The sequence below is a fragment of the Cyprinodon tularosa genome, unplaced genomic scaffold (assembly GCF_016077235.1).
Source record: "Cyprinodon tularosa strain WSP-4 unplaced genomic scaffold, ASM1607723v1 ctg748, whole genome shotgun sequence".
Classification (NCBI taxonomy): domain Eukaryota; kingdom Metazoa; phylum Chordata; class Actinopteri; order Cyprinodontiformes; family Cyprinodontidae; genus Cyprinodon; species Cyprinodon tularosa.
Window position 1 is genome coordinate 215560 of NW_024039505.1, and position 19345 is coordinate 234904.

At 39.9% G+C, this 19345-nt stretch overlaps 1 protein-coding gene across 1 annotated transcript in view; it reads right to left on the reverse strand.

Moving 5' to 3' along the window:
* Window positions 1-18468, reverse strand: part of LOC119773153 (polypeptide N-acetylgalactosaminyltransferase 10-like) — a 90739-nt gene extending 72271 nt beyond the window's left edge. Inside the window, exon 1 of the mRNA XM_038269992.1 lies at window positions 18205-18468. Coding sequence (XP_038125920.1) covers window positions 18205-18369 — 165 coding nt within the window. The 5' untranslated portion in view covers window positions 18370-18468. The remainder of the gene's footprint in view (window positions 1-18204) is intronic.
* Between the last annotated feature and the right edge of the window lie 877 nt (window positions 18469-19345).

Consider the following 19345-nt stretch of genomic DNA (forward strand, 5'->3'; position numbering starts at 1 on the left):
ATTTAGTTCTTCCTACTACAGACTGTAAGGCATTCACTTTAATTATTTTATTTTTAGTTCCACTGAATCTTGTTCTGGTAAGTTTAGATTTAAGATGGAGCAAAATGTCAGCATCAAAAAAGGTTGATTTAACGAAAACTGTTCTACACTAGTAGTAGTAATCTTAACTTTTTTTTGCTTTAAATTCAGCCCAAATTATAGTAAGTCAGACATTAAGTCAGCAAGTCAGATCTGTAACTTTGAGAAAAAGACTGGTTCTTGGGGTTTGGTTGGAAAAGCAAAAGACAGGCAACCAGTGTGCGGTAAATCGGTAGCTTACACCCTTGATGCTCGATGCATTTAGAGGGCATTAAATACGGCTGGTGTGGGTTTGCTGTGCTCATTGTGTGACTGGAGATAAAACATTTTACAACCAATACATTTCAATCTTAGTGTCTGAGGAATCATTAGTTGTTAAAAACATTTAGCTGACAATTTGAAACTCTTGCCATGTGAACCAGCTTTGGTTAGGTTGTCATGAATCTAATAAATAAAAAGAAGATTTTCTTCGTCACATTTAAAGGAAACTGATTTATGTTTATGTTACGTTTACTGATTTATACTTTGGTCTATTTAAGAAAAAATATCTTTGCACAATTTATAATGTGTTAAAATATGTAATTTGACAATAACAATGTGACTAATTGCATGCACAATGAATCTACATTCTTTTTTCTTGCATGAATAAGAAGGAACTGGCCAACCAGGAAGGCCTTATCTGCTAACAGCCCAACGAGGGGCAGAGCCTTTGCTGAGCAGCTATTCCTTTAGCCCGTCTACATTTAAACAGAACAGCATGACTGTCAAAAAACCAGGAGATGAAGGGAGACCTCTACGATCATACTCCAAATTAAAAACATTGCTGTGCTCTCTTGGATTAGAAACTAGGAATAAAAACTGGTTGTAGTTCTGCTAGACAGGCAACTTTGAACTGCTTTATTATTAGTTCATAGCTACGTGAAACTTTCTGCTTTAATACAGTTTTATATATGAATGTTAAATATGTGAAATGAAGCCTTGTTTCCTCTGGAAGGCTGTGCACACACTTGAGCTGCATGTTTACTGCTGTGCATATAATAATTTCCATCCATCTTCTAACACGCTTAATCCCTAGTGGGGTTGCGAGGGGTGCTGGTGCCTATCTCCAGCTGAGAGGCGGGGGTCCACCCTGGACAGGTCTCCAGTCCATCGCAGGGCAACACAGAGACAAACAGGATGAACAACCACTCACTCACACAGTCACACCTAAGGAGGATTTAGAGAAGCCGAATAATCTGACAGTCATGTTTTTGGACTGTGGGAGGAAGCCGGAGTACCTGGAAAGAACCCGCGCATGCTCAGGGAGAACATGCAAACTCCATGCAGAAAAACCCCGGGCTGGGAATCGAACCCAGGACCTTCTTGCTGCAAGGCAGCAGTGCTATCCACTGCGACACTGAGCACATAATAATTTATGTAACAATAATTAAACTTTATTGATATCACATTGCGGAAATTCACCTCTCCATTTAACCCCTCCTCTTGGGGAGCAGTGGGCTGCTATTGTGCGGCCCCAGGGGAGCAGTGTGTGGTTAAGGGTCTTGCTGAGGAACCCAGAGTGGCAATCTGTGTGAGTGGGTCTCAAACTCAGAATCTCAGGATTCCATGCTCTATGCCCTAACCACTAGACCACCACTCTCCCATACCTGACAGAATGAGTTTCAGTTAGGAATGAGGCTTCCATTCATCCTGAACAGAATTAGTAATTTTTTTTAACAGCAATTCTAAATCCTTACAATATCTAAGACTTCCATCCATCCATCCATCCATCTTCCTCCGCTTATCCGGGGTCGGGTCGTGGGGGCAGCAGCTTAAGAAGGGAGGCCCAGACTTCCCTCTCCCCAGCCACTTCTTCCAGCTCTTCAGGAGGAACCCCAAGGCGTTCCCAGGCCAGCCGAGAAACATAGTCTCTCCAGCGTGTCCTGGGTCTTCCCCGGGGCCTCCCCCCGGTGGGACGTGCCCGGAACACCTCACCAGGGAGGCGTCCAGGAGGCATCCTAAACAGATGCCAAAGCCACCTCAACTGGCTCCTCTCGACGTGGAGGAGCAGCGGCTCTACTCCGAGTCCCTCCCGGATGACCGAGCTTCTCACCCTATCTCTAAGGGAGAGCCCAGCCACCCTACGGAGGAAACCCATTTCGGCCGCTTGTATCCGCGATCTCGTTCTTTCGGTCATGACCCAGAGTTCATGACCATAGATGAGGGTAGGAACGTAGATCGACCGTTAAATCGAGAGCTTCGCTTTTTGACTCAGCTCTCTCTTCACCACGACGGACCGGTACAGTGCCCGCTTCACGGCAGACGCTGCACCAATCCGCCTGTCGATCTCCCGCTCCCTTCTTCCCTCATTCGTGAACAAGATCCCAAGATACTTAAACTCCTCCACTTGGGGCAGGACACCCCCCCTGACCCGGAGAAGGCACTCTACCCTTTTCCGGCTCAAGACCATGGCCTCGGATTTGGAGGCACTGATCCCCATCCCGGCCGCTTCACACTCGGCTTCGAACCGATCCAGCGAGAGCTGCAGATCACGACTTGATGAAGCCAACAGGACCACATCATCCGCAAAAAGCAGAGACGCAATCCTAAGGCCACCAAAACGGATCCCCTCAACACCTTGGCTGTGCCTAGAAATTCTGTCCATGAAGGTAGAATCAGTGATAAAGGGCAGCCCTGGCAGAGTCCAACTCTCACTGGAAACGAGCCCGACTTACTGCCGGCAATGCGGACCAGACTCTGACACCGGTCATACAGGGACCTGACAGCCCGTATCAAAGGGCCCGGCACCCCGTACTCCCGGAGAACCCCCCACAGGGCCCCCCGAGGGACACGGTCGAACGCCTTCTCCAAGTCCACAAAGCACATGTAGACTGGTTGGGCGAACTCCCATGCACCCTCCAGGACCCTGCTGAGGGTGTAGAGCTGGTCCAGCGTTCCACGACCAGGACGGAAACCACACTGCTCTTCCTGAATCCGAGGTTCGACTATCCGACGGACCCTCCTCTCCAGCACCCCCGAATAGACCTTGCCGGGGAGGCTTAAGAGTGTGACTCCCCTGTAATTGGAGCACACCCTCCGGTCCCCCTTTTTGAATAGGGGGACCACCACCCCAGTCTGCCAATCCAGGGGGACTGCCCCCTAAGACTTCCAAAGAGGAGAAAAAAAAAAACACATTCCTTTAACTAGGCCTGCCTGACACTCAGAACCGGATTTGAAAAGGTCCTCAGAGCCCAGAAATAATAAGAACTCCCTGTACAATGAGGCAAAATGCCACGTTAACATCGAAGACAGCACTTTTTCAGCTAAGATTTGCCCCATTTTGCTTTCAGGTGTTAACCTTTTTTTTGTAATTCAATTTTCCTTGTTCCAGCTAAAAGCAGAAACTTTTCTCCAAGGATCAGTGACAAGCAGCATGATCAGGGGAAAATGGAAGTGACCCTCTGAGGTGAGAAATTTACTTACTCAACGTTCGGCTGCATCAGCTGAAAAAATTACAAACTGAACTGTTTTAATTTTTTTTTTTTTTTTGCTTTTTTTGCAGTAGGTTAAATCTACTGCAAAAAAGCAAACTTCTACGTTTTTAGCTTGTAATATCACAGTGCAATGGTAAAAAAGAAAAAAAGAAAAAGTCCTCTTATTGAACTATGGTGACTTTTAAGAATTTGGATGTAATAACTAAAAAACTTTTAATTTTTAAAGGGGTGATAGAATGATTCTATAGGGTATCTGGTCTTTCAGGTCTCTAATAGGGTGATAGAATGATTCTATAGGGTATCTGGTCCTTCAGGTCTCTAATAGGGTGATAGAATGATTCAATAGGGTATCTGGTCCTTCAGGTCTCTAATAGGGTGATAGAATGATTCTATAGGGTATCTGGTCTTTCAGGTCTCTAATAGGGTGATAGAATGATTCTATGGGGTATCTGGTCCTTCAGGTCTCTAATAGGATGATAGAATGATTCTATAGGGTATCTGGTCCTTCAGGTCTCTAATTGGGTGATAGAATGATTCTATAGGGTATCTGGTCCTTCAGGTCTCTAATAGGGTGATAGAATGATTCTATAGGGTATCTGGTCCTTCAGGCCTCTAATAGGGTGATAGAATGATTCTATAGGGTATCTGGTCCTTCAGGTCTCTAATAGGATGATAGAATGATTCTATAGGGTATCTGGTCCTTCAGGTCTCTAATTGGGTGATAGAATGATTCTATAGGGTATCTGGTCCTTCAGGTCTCTAATAGGGTGATAGAATGATTCTATAGGGTATCTGGTCCTTCAGGTCTCTAATAGGGTGATAGAATGATTCTATAGGGTATCTGGTCCTTCAGGTCTCTAATAGGGTGATAGAATGATTCTATAGGGTATGTGGTCCTTCAGGTCTCTAATAGGGTGATAGAATGATTCTATGGGGTATCTGGTCCTTCAGGTCTCTAATAGGGTGATAGAATGATTCTATAGGGTATCTGGTCCTTCAGGCCTCTAATAGGGTGATAGAATGATTCTATAGGGTATCTGGTCCTCCGGGTCTCTAATAGGGCGATAGAATGATTCTATGGGGTATCTGGTCCTTCAGGTCTCTAATAGGATGATAGAATGATTCTATAGGGTATCTGGTCCTTCAGGTCTCTAATTGGGTGATAGAATGATTCTATAGGGTATCTGGTCCTTCAGGTCTCTAATAGGGTGATAGAATGATTCTATAGGGTATCTGGTCCTTCAGGTCTCTAATAGGGTGATAGAATGATTCTATAGGGTATCTGGTCCTTCAGGTCTCTAATAGGGTGATAGAATGATTCTATAGGGTATCTGGTCCTTCAGGTCTCTAATAGGGTGATAGAATGATTCTATAGGGTATCTGGTCCTTCAGGTCTCTAATTGGGTGACAGAATGATTCTATAGGGTATCTGGTCCTTCAGGTCTCTAATAGGGTGATAGAATGATTCTATAGGGTATCTGGTCCTTCAGGTCTCTAATAGGGTGATAGAATGATTCTATAGGGTATCTGGTCCTTCAGGTCTCTAATAGGGTGATAGAATGATTCTATAGGGTATCTGGTCCTTCAGGTCTCTAATAGGGTGATAGAATGATTCTATAGGGTATCTGGTCCTTCAGGTCTCTAATAGGGTGATAGAATGATTCTATAGGGTATCTGGTCCTTCAGGTCTCTAATAGGGTGATAGAATGATTCTATAGGGTATCTGGTCCTTCAGGCCTCTAATAGGGTGATAGAATGATTCTATAGGGTATCTGGTCCTTCAGGTCTCTAATAGGATGATAGAATGATTCTATAGGTTATCTGGTCCTTCAGGTCTCTAATTGGGTGATAGAATGATTCTATAGGGTATCTGGTCCTTCAGGTCTCTAATTGGGTGATAGAATGATTCTATAGGGTATCTGGTCCTTCAGGTCTCTAATAGGGTGATAGAATGATTCTATAGGGTATCTGGTCCTTCAGGCCTCTAATAGGGTGATAGAATGATTCTATAGGGTATCTGGTCCTTCAGGTCTCTAATAGGATGATAGAATGATTCTATAGGGTATCTGGTCCTTCAGGTCTCTAATTGGGTGATAGAATGATTCTATAGGGTATCTGGTCCTTCAGGTCTCTAATAGGGTGATAGAATGATTCTATAGGGTATCTGGTCCTTCAGGCCTCTAATAGGGTGATAGAATGATTCTATAGGGTATCTGGTCCTTCAGGTCTCTAATAGGATGATAGAATGATTCTATAGGGTATCTGGTCCTTCAGGTCTCTAATTGGGTGATAGAATGATTCTATAGGGTATCTGGTCCTTCAGGTCTCTAATAGGGTGATAGAATGATTCGATAGGGTATCTGGTCCTTCAGGTCTCTAATAGGGTGATAGAATGATTCTATAGGGTATCTGGTCCTTCAGGTCTCTAATAGGGTGATAGAATGATTCTATAGGGTATCTGGTCCTTCAGGTCTCTAATAGGGTGATAGAATGATTCTATGGGGTATCTGGTCCTTCAGGTCTCTAATAGGGTGATAGAATGATTCTATAGGGTATCTGGTCCTTCAGGCCTCTAATAGGGTGATAGAATGATTCTATAGGGTATCTGGTCCTTCAGGTCTCTAATAGGGCGATAGAATGATTCTATGGGGTATCTGGTCCTTCAGGCCTCTAATAGGGCGATAGAATGATTCTATAGGGTATCTGGTCCTTCAGGTCTCTAATAGGGCGATAGAATGATTCTATAGGGTATCTGGTCCTTCAGGTCTCTAATAGGGCGATAGAATGATTCTATAGGGTATCTGGTCCTTCAGGTCTCTAATAGGGTGATAGAATGATTCTATAGGGTATCTGGTCCTTCAGGTCTCTAATTGGGTGATAGAATGATTCTATAGGGTATCTGGTCCTTCAGGTCTCTAATAGGGTGATAGAATGATTCTATAGGGTATCTGGTCCTTCAGGTCTCTAATAGGGTGATAGAATGATTCTATAGGGTATCTGGTCCTTCAGGTCTCTAATAGGGTGATAGAATGATTCTATAGGGTATCTGGTCCTTCAGGTCTCTAATAGGGTGATAGAATGATTCTATAGGGTATCTGGTCCTTCAGGTCTCTAATAGTGTGATAGAATGATTCTATAGGGTATCTGGTCCTTCAGGTCTCTAATAGGGTGATAGAATGATTCTATAGGGTATCTGGTCCTTCAGGTCTCTAATAGGCTGATATAATGATTCTATAGGGTATCTGGTCCTTCAGGTCTCTAATAGGGTGTGTAACATTGGTTGGGCTATAAATGGCCTATTAGCTGTTCTCTGAGCACTAATGCAGCCTGGTTAAAAGCCCTAGAATGAAACCACAGGTTTTTCTTCTTTTATGGTATGATCATGAATATTTAGATGAGCTGTGCTCTGATTGGTTGTTTTACAACGAGCAAAGCTGCTGAGCAAAGACGCATCATAGCAACAAGCACTCACTCACTGAAATATCAAATTGTTGATAAGGTAGGGGGACCAGATGTCCTCTTTTTCCCGGGCATGTCCTACTTTTCAGACCTACAAAAAGGAAAACATTGCTCTCCTACATCCACCTGCAACATAGCCAATCAACTTTGAACCACACGAAAGCCAATTGGCATCCAAAGTTAATCTTTAAAGGCCTCCGATCCTCAACTTGTCTGCCCCTAGTGCGCAGGCGGTGGATACGCTGTGACTTTATTCAGATGACACCGTTTCAACCCCCCTCCAGCCCCTCCTCCACCATCGCAGCTAAAGCTTCATCAAAGCTTCATCAAAGCGTCATTCCTACTATCAAAATTAAGCGCTGTTTCCTGCCGAGGTTTGAGCGCCAAAGACAAAGTAATTGCATCAATAAATTTCTTCTAATTGTCTTTTCTCTTGGTGTGAGTTTTTCAGATTGAACTGGGCCCTCAGGGACTTAACAGAACAAGTCCATACTTCAGCCACGTCCACTTCAAATTTAAAGCCCCACATGGAGTTAAAGCATCTGAGCTATCTGTGGAAATATCTGCTACTCAACAAGGAATGGAAGAAATCTTTTCAGCAAAACCTGAATGTAACTGAATATTTATCAAGTTCTGTGTAATTTGGCTAAATAAAGGTTTCACTGAACATACAGTATACCGTGACTGCATGCAGTGTTTCCTATTATGATCATACAATTAAAGGGTGAAATATGAGGTTCTATTGTGGAGGATTGTGGCTTTATTTACCAAATGAACTAGTTCATTTATAGGTTTATGAACTAAGTTCATTTTGAAAAGATAAACTATGAACGTGAAATTGTTCATTTTCATCTGTGTGAACTTAACTTTGAACTCGCTCTTATGAACTAGCAAAACATTGCAGTTAGTCTCTGCAGATGGCCATTCACACAACACCTTGATCTGGTGAAGGTTAGTTCATGTTAAACAGGGAGGTTTCTCTCCCCCCGTCACTCCAACCATACGCGATTTGAGGGCTGCTGCAAAGTTTACAACACAATGCAATTGACTGTTCACTTTCAATACAGGTTCCTCCACTAGTAAACTTTGCAAGCCAAGAAATAGAAGGTTTTCATGAATTTGAATGATAAAGCTTATTTACCAGCTTTGTTTGACAACTAGATTTAACATACTTGACTTGAATCTCTCTGTATGATTGAATTCAATTGACTGCTTATGGATTTTTACTTTAAAGGGCTTTGAGATGGCATGTTGTGGATTGATGCTGGAGGAATAAATTGAATTGAAGTGTCCTCTAAAGACCAATAGGTCAGACCAGGTTGGATCAGCACCTCCCTTGTCTGTTTCTTTTTTTTTTCCTGTTTAAAATGAAAAACCTGAAAAGGTTGGTCTTAGGGAAGAACCTGTTTTTTTCTTAGATCACAAAACCCCAGGGAGACAATTACCTGCTTTTCCTGTTTTTCTCTCACCTTCATCTCCTTTTATCCTTCCTTTCAAGCATTTCATAGAAAAGTCAATTTGTGCTGGAAACCAAGAGCATCTTTTTGGTTTGTTGGGGAATTCTGAAAAAAGTCTGCTGTGCATAAAAATTCCTGTATCGATTCATTGAATGCATAAAGTCTTTTCTTAGTAGGACTAAAACAATGAATCTGATTAATTGAGATTAAAATAAATAATCTCTCTTTGTAAATATGCTCAATGTATAACTCAAACAGCATAGTTATAGCTTCACCTCTTTCAGTCTGTAAAAAAACACCTGCTATTAAGCATCTCATACTAGTAGAAATCTATAATCAATAATCTGTTAATTGAAAAAATTGAGCTTCAAAAAGTTAAGTAATGTGAATTCATTAATTGTCCCTTTTTAGACGAATTAGACTTAGAAAAGTTTTATTTTCATTTTATATATACAGAGTGAAATTTAGTTTAGTCCAGCTTTCAGACAGTAAATTAAAATTTCCATTCCATAAAATGCAGCAGTAACCAAATGTAAACTGTGTGGGAGAAAAAACATGGAGCAAAGATGTATTATTATCGATATTGATTGAGCATTATTGATAATTGATTATCAATCATGAAACACAACTATAAATCAACCAACTACTGAAATAATTGATGGTTGCAGCTATATATGTAGGAGTGAGCAATGGTTTCCATGTTTACGTACATTCACTGCCAAATAGAAAAGATAATACATGTTTTTTTTATCGACAAAAGAAATTGTTAAAATTATGAAATGTTGTCACTTACTTAAAGGAATAGTACACCCAAAACATGATTAGCCTTCATTTTCTACTCACCTCCATGCTGAACAACACTCTGGAGTACTTTTTTGATATCTCAAATGCATCTGGAGATCTGGGAGACTTCTTGCTGTCTGCTGACATTCAAATAATGGAGGTCTATGGCGCCCGAGACAGAAAGGTCCACAAAAGTCCACAAAAACTTGTCAATATTCCTCCATACTGCTCGTCCAATGTAATCCAAGTGTCCTGAGTGGGTAGCATCCAGAATTTACTCGAAACGAAGTCATTTAGAACGTTTTAGAGCCTAAACAGTAGTGTATAGGATTTCCTAATAGCGCCCCCATGCGCGCTCACGATTCTACGGAAGCCGGCAGACCAAACCAGCGCATTCAGCTCGGCAAAGAACTCATGCTCTTCCTCAACACTGAAGTCCTCAGACATTTTTCTTTCGTTGTTTCTTTCTTTGCACAGGTAAACAGCACATTTCTTCTTCTACGCTTGCATTATCGGCAGACCAGACGCTGAATGCGCACTTCCTTCCGGTTTGGTCTGCCGGCTTCCGTAGAATCGTGAGCGCGCATGGGGGCGCTATTAGGAAATCCTATACACTACTGTTTATGCTCTAAAAACATTCTAAATGACTTCGTTTCGAGTAAATTCTGGATGCTACCCACTCAGGACACTTGGATTACATTGGACGAGCAGTATGGAGGAATATTGACACGTTTTTGTGGACTTTTATGGACCTTTCTGTCTCGGGCGCCATGGACCTCCATTATTTGAATGTCAGCAGACAGCAAGAAGCCTCCCAGATCTCCAGATGCATTTGAGATATCAAAAAAGTACTCCAGAGTGTTGTTCAGCATGGAGGTGAGTAGAAAATGAAGGCTAATCATGTTTTGGGTGTACTATTCCTTTAAGCTGCAAGTCAGAGTTGTTACCATTAACTAATAATGAAGGTTCTAATGTTTCTTAACTATCTAAATCAGTTCAATTGCCTTCTGGTTATTTAATTTTGCTAGTTGGGGAACAGGAACATGTTGGTGGAACAGGAGCTATTTCTTTATCTGTGGTAGTGGAGCCTGTTTTTGCTTTACAGCGTATAAAACTGTCCTGCTTCTCTGGGTTTTTGCTTCTGTTCTGGTTTTACCTTTAGGTTTTCAGCTAGGCTTAAATTTATGTTATTCAGTTTACTGTTAAGAATTGTTTGGTTTTTTAATACTTAGTTTTACTAGTTCTGTTTGGTGGTTAATCAGAATCATCAGAATCAGACATACTAACATATTAACAGTTAAATGCTATTCAACATTATTCAGTCTTTGGTCTAGTTTTATTTTGCCATTCATTGTTATATTTAGCATTTGTTTCACATTATATCATAATTATCTTAGGTTTCCTACATCCCTTCTCCTATCCTCTAGCTTTTTCTTTGGTCATCCTTTATCTTATAGTCATTAGTTTTATTCCCCTTTAACTTCATTTAAGTTCTTTTCTAGTTATCGTTAAGCACTATTGTATTTCCCAGTTTCTCTCCATTGCCCTCTACTGTCTCCTTCATTTCTCTTGGTTTTCTTCTAGATATTTCTCTGCACACCTGTTCCCACTTTGATCTTTACTCCAACCGTTGTCCTGTTAGTTTTCTCCTCAGTCTATAGATATATATACACCCCTCCTCTGCAGTTTGCTTTGTCTTTATGTCATTATTTAAGGTCTTCATTAGTTCCTGTCGGTTGACTCCCATGATTATGCTCCTCCTCTTGCCTGTTTATTTTTGGATTTATACTTTGGCTGCAATCATCACATTAAATCTTCAAGAACTCTTTTCTGCCTCCATCTCTGCATTTGGGCCCAGTTACTAACCCTTACTTCAACTCTGAAAGAAAATTAGACTTTATATTTTTCATTTAGTCTAGTTTGTACCCAAACCGTACTCTTTAGGGGTGAAAAAGGCAGCGGTTGGCATCAACGTAGAAATGGATGAAAAGTACTATGGGACTCATTCATACAGCACCTCTGTTTCGCATATTTATGCTGTTATTAGTCTAAGTTGCTGCAAAATAGATCTCCAGACTTTTACATTTGTGATGGTTTCAAAGAATGTATCCTTGAATTCAAGCTGAGGAAGAGCCATCGCTTGCTGGCAGCAGTGTTGCTTAGCAACATGACAGCGAAACAGTGCCATGGGCAGGATCCCCCCCCCCCCCGTCCCCTAATTCCCCCTTGTGGCCCAGTTGTTGAATGTGTGCTAAAGTGTCCTCGTGGGAGCCAAATGTTAAAGTGCTCTCTACAGTAGCAATGGCATACTACCATATTTTTATTTCCGCCCCTGCTCTTCAAAAAATCTGTGCACAGCAATGGCAATCAGCTATGATGCTATGTTCAAAGAAGCATTTGGGTCTGACTAATACTGAAGCAAACTGCAACAGAGTGCATGTGGAAGGTGGACCAAGACTACCTGAAAAAGTCTGTCTGCCTGTTTGGTCTGAACCATGGTTCGCTGGTCTTTATTAACAGGTTTGGTCTCTGGACCAAGTTAAACAAAGTCTGCTCAGTTTAACATGGATCAAAGGCTGCAGGTGTGAATAAACCCTTAAACTCCACCATATGCTTTAAACCTGTTTAAATGATTTCTGTCAATTTTGTAAAAACAAGTGGTTAATACTGTATGCCACCAAAATCATTATGAAATTTTGTTGATGGTTCCAAAAAGCAGGTAAATGAGGGGAGACATCTATAAATGCAATTTTTATTGCATTTATAGATGTGAACAACTGGGAATATATCAATACATTTATAATAACCAGTATCAAATACTGCTCATCACAGCAATAATATTAACATGATTAATAAAGGTGCCTTCATCAGCACTCAAGGACAATGTGCCATAAAACACAATAATTAACAATGAACAACTAAAATAGACAAAGCAATAGACATCAGATGAAATGGGCAGTCATGAAGAGAAGTGTCTAAAGGTGTGGTTTGAAATTCTGGAATGAATCAGTGTGTTTCACTGTTTAGACCAGTAGCATGCTAAATCCTATCATATTAAGCTATAATAGAGCTTCTTTAACATTAAAGATAGAAACATTAAACTCTAAGCTAAAGAACACTGGTCCTTAAAGAAGCTACAGTATAGGAAACATTTAGAAGTCTCTGAATATTTTACCTTGAGACCAAACTCAATTTTAGATTTCTGTAGAATGATTTTACATTATTTCCAACCCTGAATATGTAGAAATATAAATTCCTAGTTTAAGTTTACTTGTCCTCACTAAAGTAGTATTATGGCAATGATAAGAACACCATGACACCTTCAGCATTTCCTGAAGAGCTTCTGAACAGAATCTGCTCACAGCTGCACAAACCAGTAACGGCATGTGTTTAAATCCAGCAAAGTTACAGTTTTTCTTCTTTGTCTAGCTCCAGGCTGCAGAAGATCCTGCAGAGAAGGAGTCAAGACACCACAGAAGAAACAACGCAGTACCACCGCTTTACAGCCCATTATTTCCAAAGTGGAGCCATTATGCAGAATCCTGCAGAGCTGCAGATTGGACAGAGAGCCAGAGAGCCACCATGTGTGGAAAGCTGGACTTCTGTCTCTATCAGAAAGGGATGTGTAAGAAAATCATTTTCTTTTCATACTGAAAGCAGGAAATGTTCACAGGTTTTGAGGACTTATATCTGAAACAGCCAAGCTAGTAAGGGCCTCTTCCTAAATAAATTAAAAGCCTAAAATGATAATTTGGGATAATTTTGGTGAATTAGATTTTATTTATTTACCATACTGTCAATAAAGATGACAAAAGCACACTGGTTTGAACATCCTTCAGGCTGAAACTAGTAGGATCTCTTCTGGCAGTGGAAAGTAGCTTCCCTGAATGATACCAATGCTTACTGCTAATTAAAGATAACGTCATTTAGAGCAGTTCTATTTCCAATAAAAAGGTACATATACAATTTATTGACTACTCCTTCGTTCATAAATTCAAAGAAAATGTTTTTAATGTTACAATGAGGTCACATTGTACATTGCTGCAAATTCAAAGGTCTCCTCAGCAAAAGTAAAGCATGTTTTATCTCTAAACATTCCAGTTAGATTGCTGCTTTGAGTCTAAACCTCAGAAAACACAGTAGACTAATACCAACTAATATCAGGCTTCCCCAAATCATTCTAAGAAACTTGGATTCTACACATTCTGGGAACAAAATTTACAAAATTCAAACTTCAACTTCATCTCAAGATATGTTTTTGGACCACTGAGCAAATGTCCAGTTATTAAGGCTGTTTTATATTTTCTTCTTTTTTTTGGTGCGTTTTCATGTCACTTGTGGCTTGTTTTTTCAACAGTAGGCTGACAGGAAAGGGGTATGGAGAGGGGGAGACACATGTGGCCAAGGACCACAGGTCAGCTTGGAACCTGGGTTGGCCGTGTCAAGGACTAAGGCCTCTGTACATGGGTGGTGCGCGCTAACCACGGCATCACAGAAGCACTCCCAAGGCTGTGTTATATTTGACCTGTCCAAAAGGTACATGTAGGCTAAAGTAATTATTTATTTGTTACACCTTTATTAGGTATGGAGAAAATTAAGACTGATGGGGTCCCACATGACAAGCTGACTTGTCTGAAAAGTTGTGCAGGTCTTCTGAATAACTTCTTTTTTGTTTAAATGTTTTGTTAAGTCTGTTATGTCTGGGGAGTTACAGTTAAATTCAGCCTAATGGGCAGAATCTTCCACCAAGCAGATCAACCAGCTATTGATTGTCAGCATGTCTTTTTCTATCGTGCATCATGCTTGGTGTTAAGGACTGCTGGACAGCCAATGAGGTCATGAGTCGATGCAATCAGATGGTTTTCCTTAGAAAACTTTGAATCAATCTGACTGAATGATCTGGTGTGTGTGTGTCTGGAATGATATGTTTTGAATTGCTTTTATATAAATAAACTGCATTGAATCATGTTGAAAAGGTTTTAAGTAGCGCCCTACGGTTTTCTATCATCACATCCTCACCTTATAAGGATAGCAAAGAAGCGACGCAGCTGTGGTTTATCAGCATACCGAAATAAACACAATTTAGCTGATAACTTACAGATTGTTTATATCTATATCCAGAAACAGAACCACATAAAGTTCCTTGTGCATCATTTTCGCCATTAAGCAGTGTCAATAATCACGCAAACAACTCTCGACTGATTCATGCCTCTGCTCTAGCATGCCTCCACACTGGCATCACTTCACTAGCAGAGAGCAGTGAGGCAGTCTGAGAATGAAGGGTGCTGCCCTCTAGTGGACAGCAGCAACATCAAAGAGCTAAAAGAGGTCAGTTTTTAATAAAGAGGTCGCTGGTCAGCTCCATCCTGCCTGGTCAGCTCTGTGCTGGCTGGTCAGCTCCAATAGAGCTGGTCAGCTCAGCTGTAGCTGGTCAGCTCTGCGCTGGCTGGGTTGTGAGGTCTAGTCATTTTGTCAGTTGTTCGCATCAAAGTGTAGAAAGGAAGAAGAAGCTCTTCATGCAGAAATTCCTGGATCCAGAGAGCAGGTTGAGGAGTTCCAGCATGTGAAACATCTCTATTTCAACAGCGACTCAAATCATAAATTTCAATCATACAGTTTGGTGAATTCAGACACATACACAGTATCAGCTTTTCCTTATTTTTGCTGTCTGGTCTTTCCGGTTTATGACTGTCTGGTTCCAATTGGCCATGCATGAATTCCTCAATGAGCGCCACCCTAGCACACAGAATGCTAACTTGATTGATCATTCAATCCACAAAACAAAAAGGGATAAAAATCAAGGAAGAAAAGAACAGCTAAAACCTGCCACAAAAAAAATAGACTAATCCAGATGTCAGTTATGCTAACTGACTGGAAACTATCCCACAATTTGACAAATACGGAAGTTTTGTCCTCTATAATGGAAGCACACACCGGAATTAAGCTAAGGAGTGATATTAAATCGAGTAACTTTAGGGTTATGTTTGTCATCCACCAAAGTCAGGATTAGGGTTAGTGCTCAGAGGGGTTAGGTTTAGATGTTGAATCCACTGATGCTGGTTTCCCATTTGATGCTGGTTTGACAGAATTTTGTTAGCTAAAATATAGAGGATCAAGTAAACAAAGAACAATGTTCAAACATCTCTGCAAACAGCAATCAGGGGTCTTTTATTTAATAAAGCCTCAAGGTCGAATGTGAATGAAAACTTTATCTAATGAAAAAAGATCAGTGCACTTCTGGCATGGATTGTAAAAATAAAGGGGACCTGGACCTGCAGTAAGTTTCCTCTCCATGACTTATTAATAAACCATATTTGAACTGAACGTGATTCAGATTAACGTCGATCAACACTGATTCCAAAACAAGCCTGAAACAGTCTGAATTCAGTCCCTAGCTGTTGAAAATTAAAGCTGGAAAGATTTCACCATTTCTTAGCAGCACCAAAGGCAGGACATTTTTTTCCTTAACAAAAACGTGATTTTATTTCTGTTGTTCTTTGTTCTAATTACACACCTATACATGTTTGGCTCTAAAGTTTTTCACAGGCTTAAATCCTCTCTCGTCCTGATTCCATTATGGTAGGACTATCCGGCATTCATCCTGTTCCCATCTATGTGGGGCAAACCATCTTTAAGCGTATTAATGCCACCTATAACCACTGGACTGAAAGAGTTGCTGGCTATTCTCAATAAACATATCAAGACCAAAACATTTCTTTAATTATCAGACATGTCCACAGCACTATGTGATGATGTGCCATACTTAATAGTTACCTCCGCCAAGGAGGTTATGTTTTTAGAGAGTTTGTGTGTTTGTCTGTCTGTGTACTGGATAACTTGAGGGGTTGATGGACAGATTCAAATTTCATTTTTATCGGAGGTGTCCCTCATGCTAAGAAACAATCCATTACATTTTGGTGATAATCCAGATCATAATCTGGATTCAGGAATTTGTAGAAGGATCGTCTAACTCTGTGCGATCAGGATATTTGACTGAACAAGCAGTTCCCACTAAACCAGATGGTGGCAGCAGTGACTACAGACCATAATACTCAACAAATCTAGAGGTTTTTTTTTACTGAAGTAAAAAACACAAGAAAAGGGATTAATGTTTGTTAGTGGGATCAATTGAGATCTTATGAATGGAATACGCATTTTTAAGGCATTTTGTTGAGATGTGCAGCTGTATTTCACCCAAATCAAATATTTCTGTGTCAAACTGTAGTTAGCTTTTCTGACCCTTTCAAGCATTTTTGTGTGTAAATTCATCTGAGACTCTTATTCTAATTCTGCTTTATCAAACACATCAGTGAGCGTGCAAATGAGCTCATCCTGTTTGTGTTTTATTCAAATCAGTTACAGAGGCAACAAGGGAGGAAGAGAATGCCAGCTCCGAATGTCTTTAACAAGATCTATGTGGGAAAACCCAAATGGGATTAGGGTATTGATTTTTATCTACTTCAGTGAAGCAATGGGAGTCCAGGAGGAGTGCGTTAACATGTATACACTTATTGTCCTTTCATTTGTCTTCTAATTTGCTTTGTGATTTTCTTGCTATGGTGAAAAGAAACCAAAATCGGATAAACTGAAACCAGATATGGGAAGTCTTGTTTTCCCTGATTGAAAACACATTTCCCTAACATAATTCAAGCAGAGTGACAGCAATTTTTCTGCTTTATCTCTCTACCACAACCACAAGCACCGTCATCAGTCTTTGTCTCTAACTTTAAATAAAATGAAAGAAAAGAAAGCGATTAAGACGTGTTTGGAATATTACATTTTACTCAAAATATTGACTGAAATCCTCAAGAATAATTTGCTCCTGTTTAGTAATTTTCAATCAAATAAATGCCTGTATATGTATTTATTGCATGTACAGTGATGGAAACTGAATTGATGTAATTGCTGTAATCTATGAGTGGGGTTTTTTTTTTGGTGTTTTTTTTAGTACTTCAGTGCATTTCTAACAGTGAGTTTTGCCCAAGAAGAGAATCCATCTAACTTCTGAGTAAGGTCTATAATGTTATTTATGCTCCTGGACCTACTGACATTCATTGACAATATATTCTGTACATCCACTGGCAAACTATTTGTTTTAGAATCATTTAAAAACTAATTTATTGAATGTTGAAATATTAATAGTTTTAGTCTACCCTTTTTAATAGATTTGCTTTTACTTAACTAGTGCTCCACCCTCAGCTCCTCTGAGAAAAGAAGCATTATTAATTTTTTACAACCTTCACTGTTGGAGAGTTTGGATGATTTCAAAAGCAAATATATCTTCTTAGACTGATACTTGAAATATAGTGGCTGTCTCATTTTTTAAAAACAGATTTTACTTGACTCTAGGCCTAGGTCATCTTTAATTTTATAATCTATATATTTTGTTTACTTTCATTGCACTTTATATTTTTATGTATTTAATGGTTTTGTTTAAAGTTTATCAATGTTTAAGAATGTCATGAAAGGTCATTCTTAGAGTTTTTTTTTTAACTGGACTTATCTATATGGTTTTGAATCTTTCTATTCATGTCGTTTTACATTGCTTGCTCATTTGATCAATATTATTTGTATAGTTTATTGTTCTTATCTATTTTCTGTAATTCCTTATTTTTTAACGTCACTATCTTTTTGTTTTAACTCTTATAAAAGCAGTTTGTTTTGAAATGTAAGGAAAGAGGTAAACAGATTAATCTGAAGCATTAGCATTTATAGTCAAATATTAACATTTATAATCAAATCCTCCCTGAAGCTTGGTTCAGTCGTTGCGCTGTCCTTGGTGCTGAAGCTGCGCTGAGAACTTTCCAACGCCATTTTTTTAGCGGAATTTCCAAGTGAAAATCTGATGAAACAAAGATTTCAGGTCTGATTTCTCTTTGCTGATAGTCGCACACATGGAGATGCTGCAGGTCCGAATATCATCCTGATTATTTGAACAGAAAATCACTGCCTACCGGAAGCAGCTCTGAGATCCGACTCGGTCCGTCTGCGGAGCCCGCCGAGCCGCTGTCCAGCAGTCTGTCCCGGTATAAAGACCACAAGCCGACGTTTGGAAAGAAAAGAGCCGCGGCGATCAGCAGGCCGGTGACCTGCAGCAGCCTCTTCTCTTTCCGCCGCATCTCGCTCTCTTTGTCAGGGAAGAGGAGCTGAACAAGCCGCCGGGTCCAGACGGAGCTCCGTTTCCACCAAGTTTCTTCCAACTGACTGAGCAACAGCAGAGCTCTAAAAGCTCTGTTCATTTTGGTTTGGATGTCACATCCGAATAAGACTTTCAAAATAAAATACTAAACGTGTTCAAGACAAGAATATGTCAGGAGAGTCCATAAACGACGTATCGTCATATTTTAATACAATGATAAAAATGGGGTTTGACACAAAAATGTGGTAAATAAATACTTTAGAATTCCATGAAGGACAATTTATTTTATTCCAGACAAAGTATTTGCCTTTTAATGTTGTTGCTGTTTATACACCCGCCCAGAGTATATTGTTTATAATTGAAGCAAAGAAACTCATAATAATGTTATGATTATTGCTTTTTCGATGTAGTTTACTACTAGAGTTTCTTTTCCTTTTTTTATTAAATCAACATAAATGACAATGCAGGATACATTTACAGAGATAATATACTAACCCCAAAGCCTCCCTCCCCTCACCCTCACCCCCTCACACTCATTCACATATATTCACACATTCATTCGTCCATTTAAGAACTTCTCAGAGGTTTTTATATTTTCTGGCTTCATCATCAGTTTCAACCATATAACTTTCTAAAGGTAAATAATGCTAAATAAATGTTTTAAAGAAATTAATATTAAGTAAAAATCTATTTTTGGCTTTAAAGATAAACCTTTTACGGAGTACAATGATTACATTAACTAAGTGACTGTTTATAAACTCTCCCAGTAAAACAGGAACCACATCAGAATTCTTAGACAGACCAATCCTTAAACACATTTTTTCAAATTCCACCCAAAATAGAGACACAATATGACAAAACCAAAACTAATGCAGGGTGGATTAAATCATCTGACTGTCATATTCCATAGGTTTAACATTTTTCCAGTGAGTAAGAAATTGTGTAGGATTTTATTT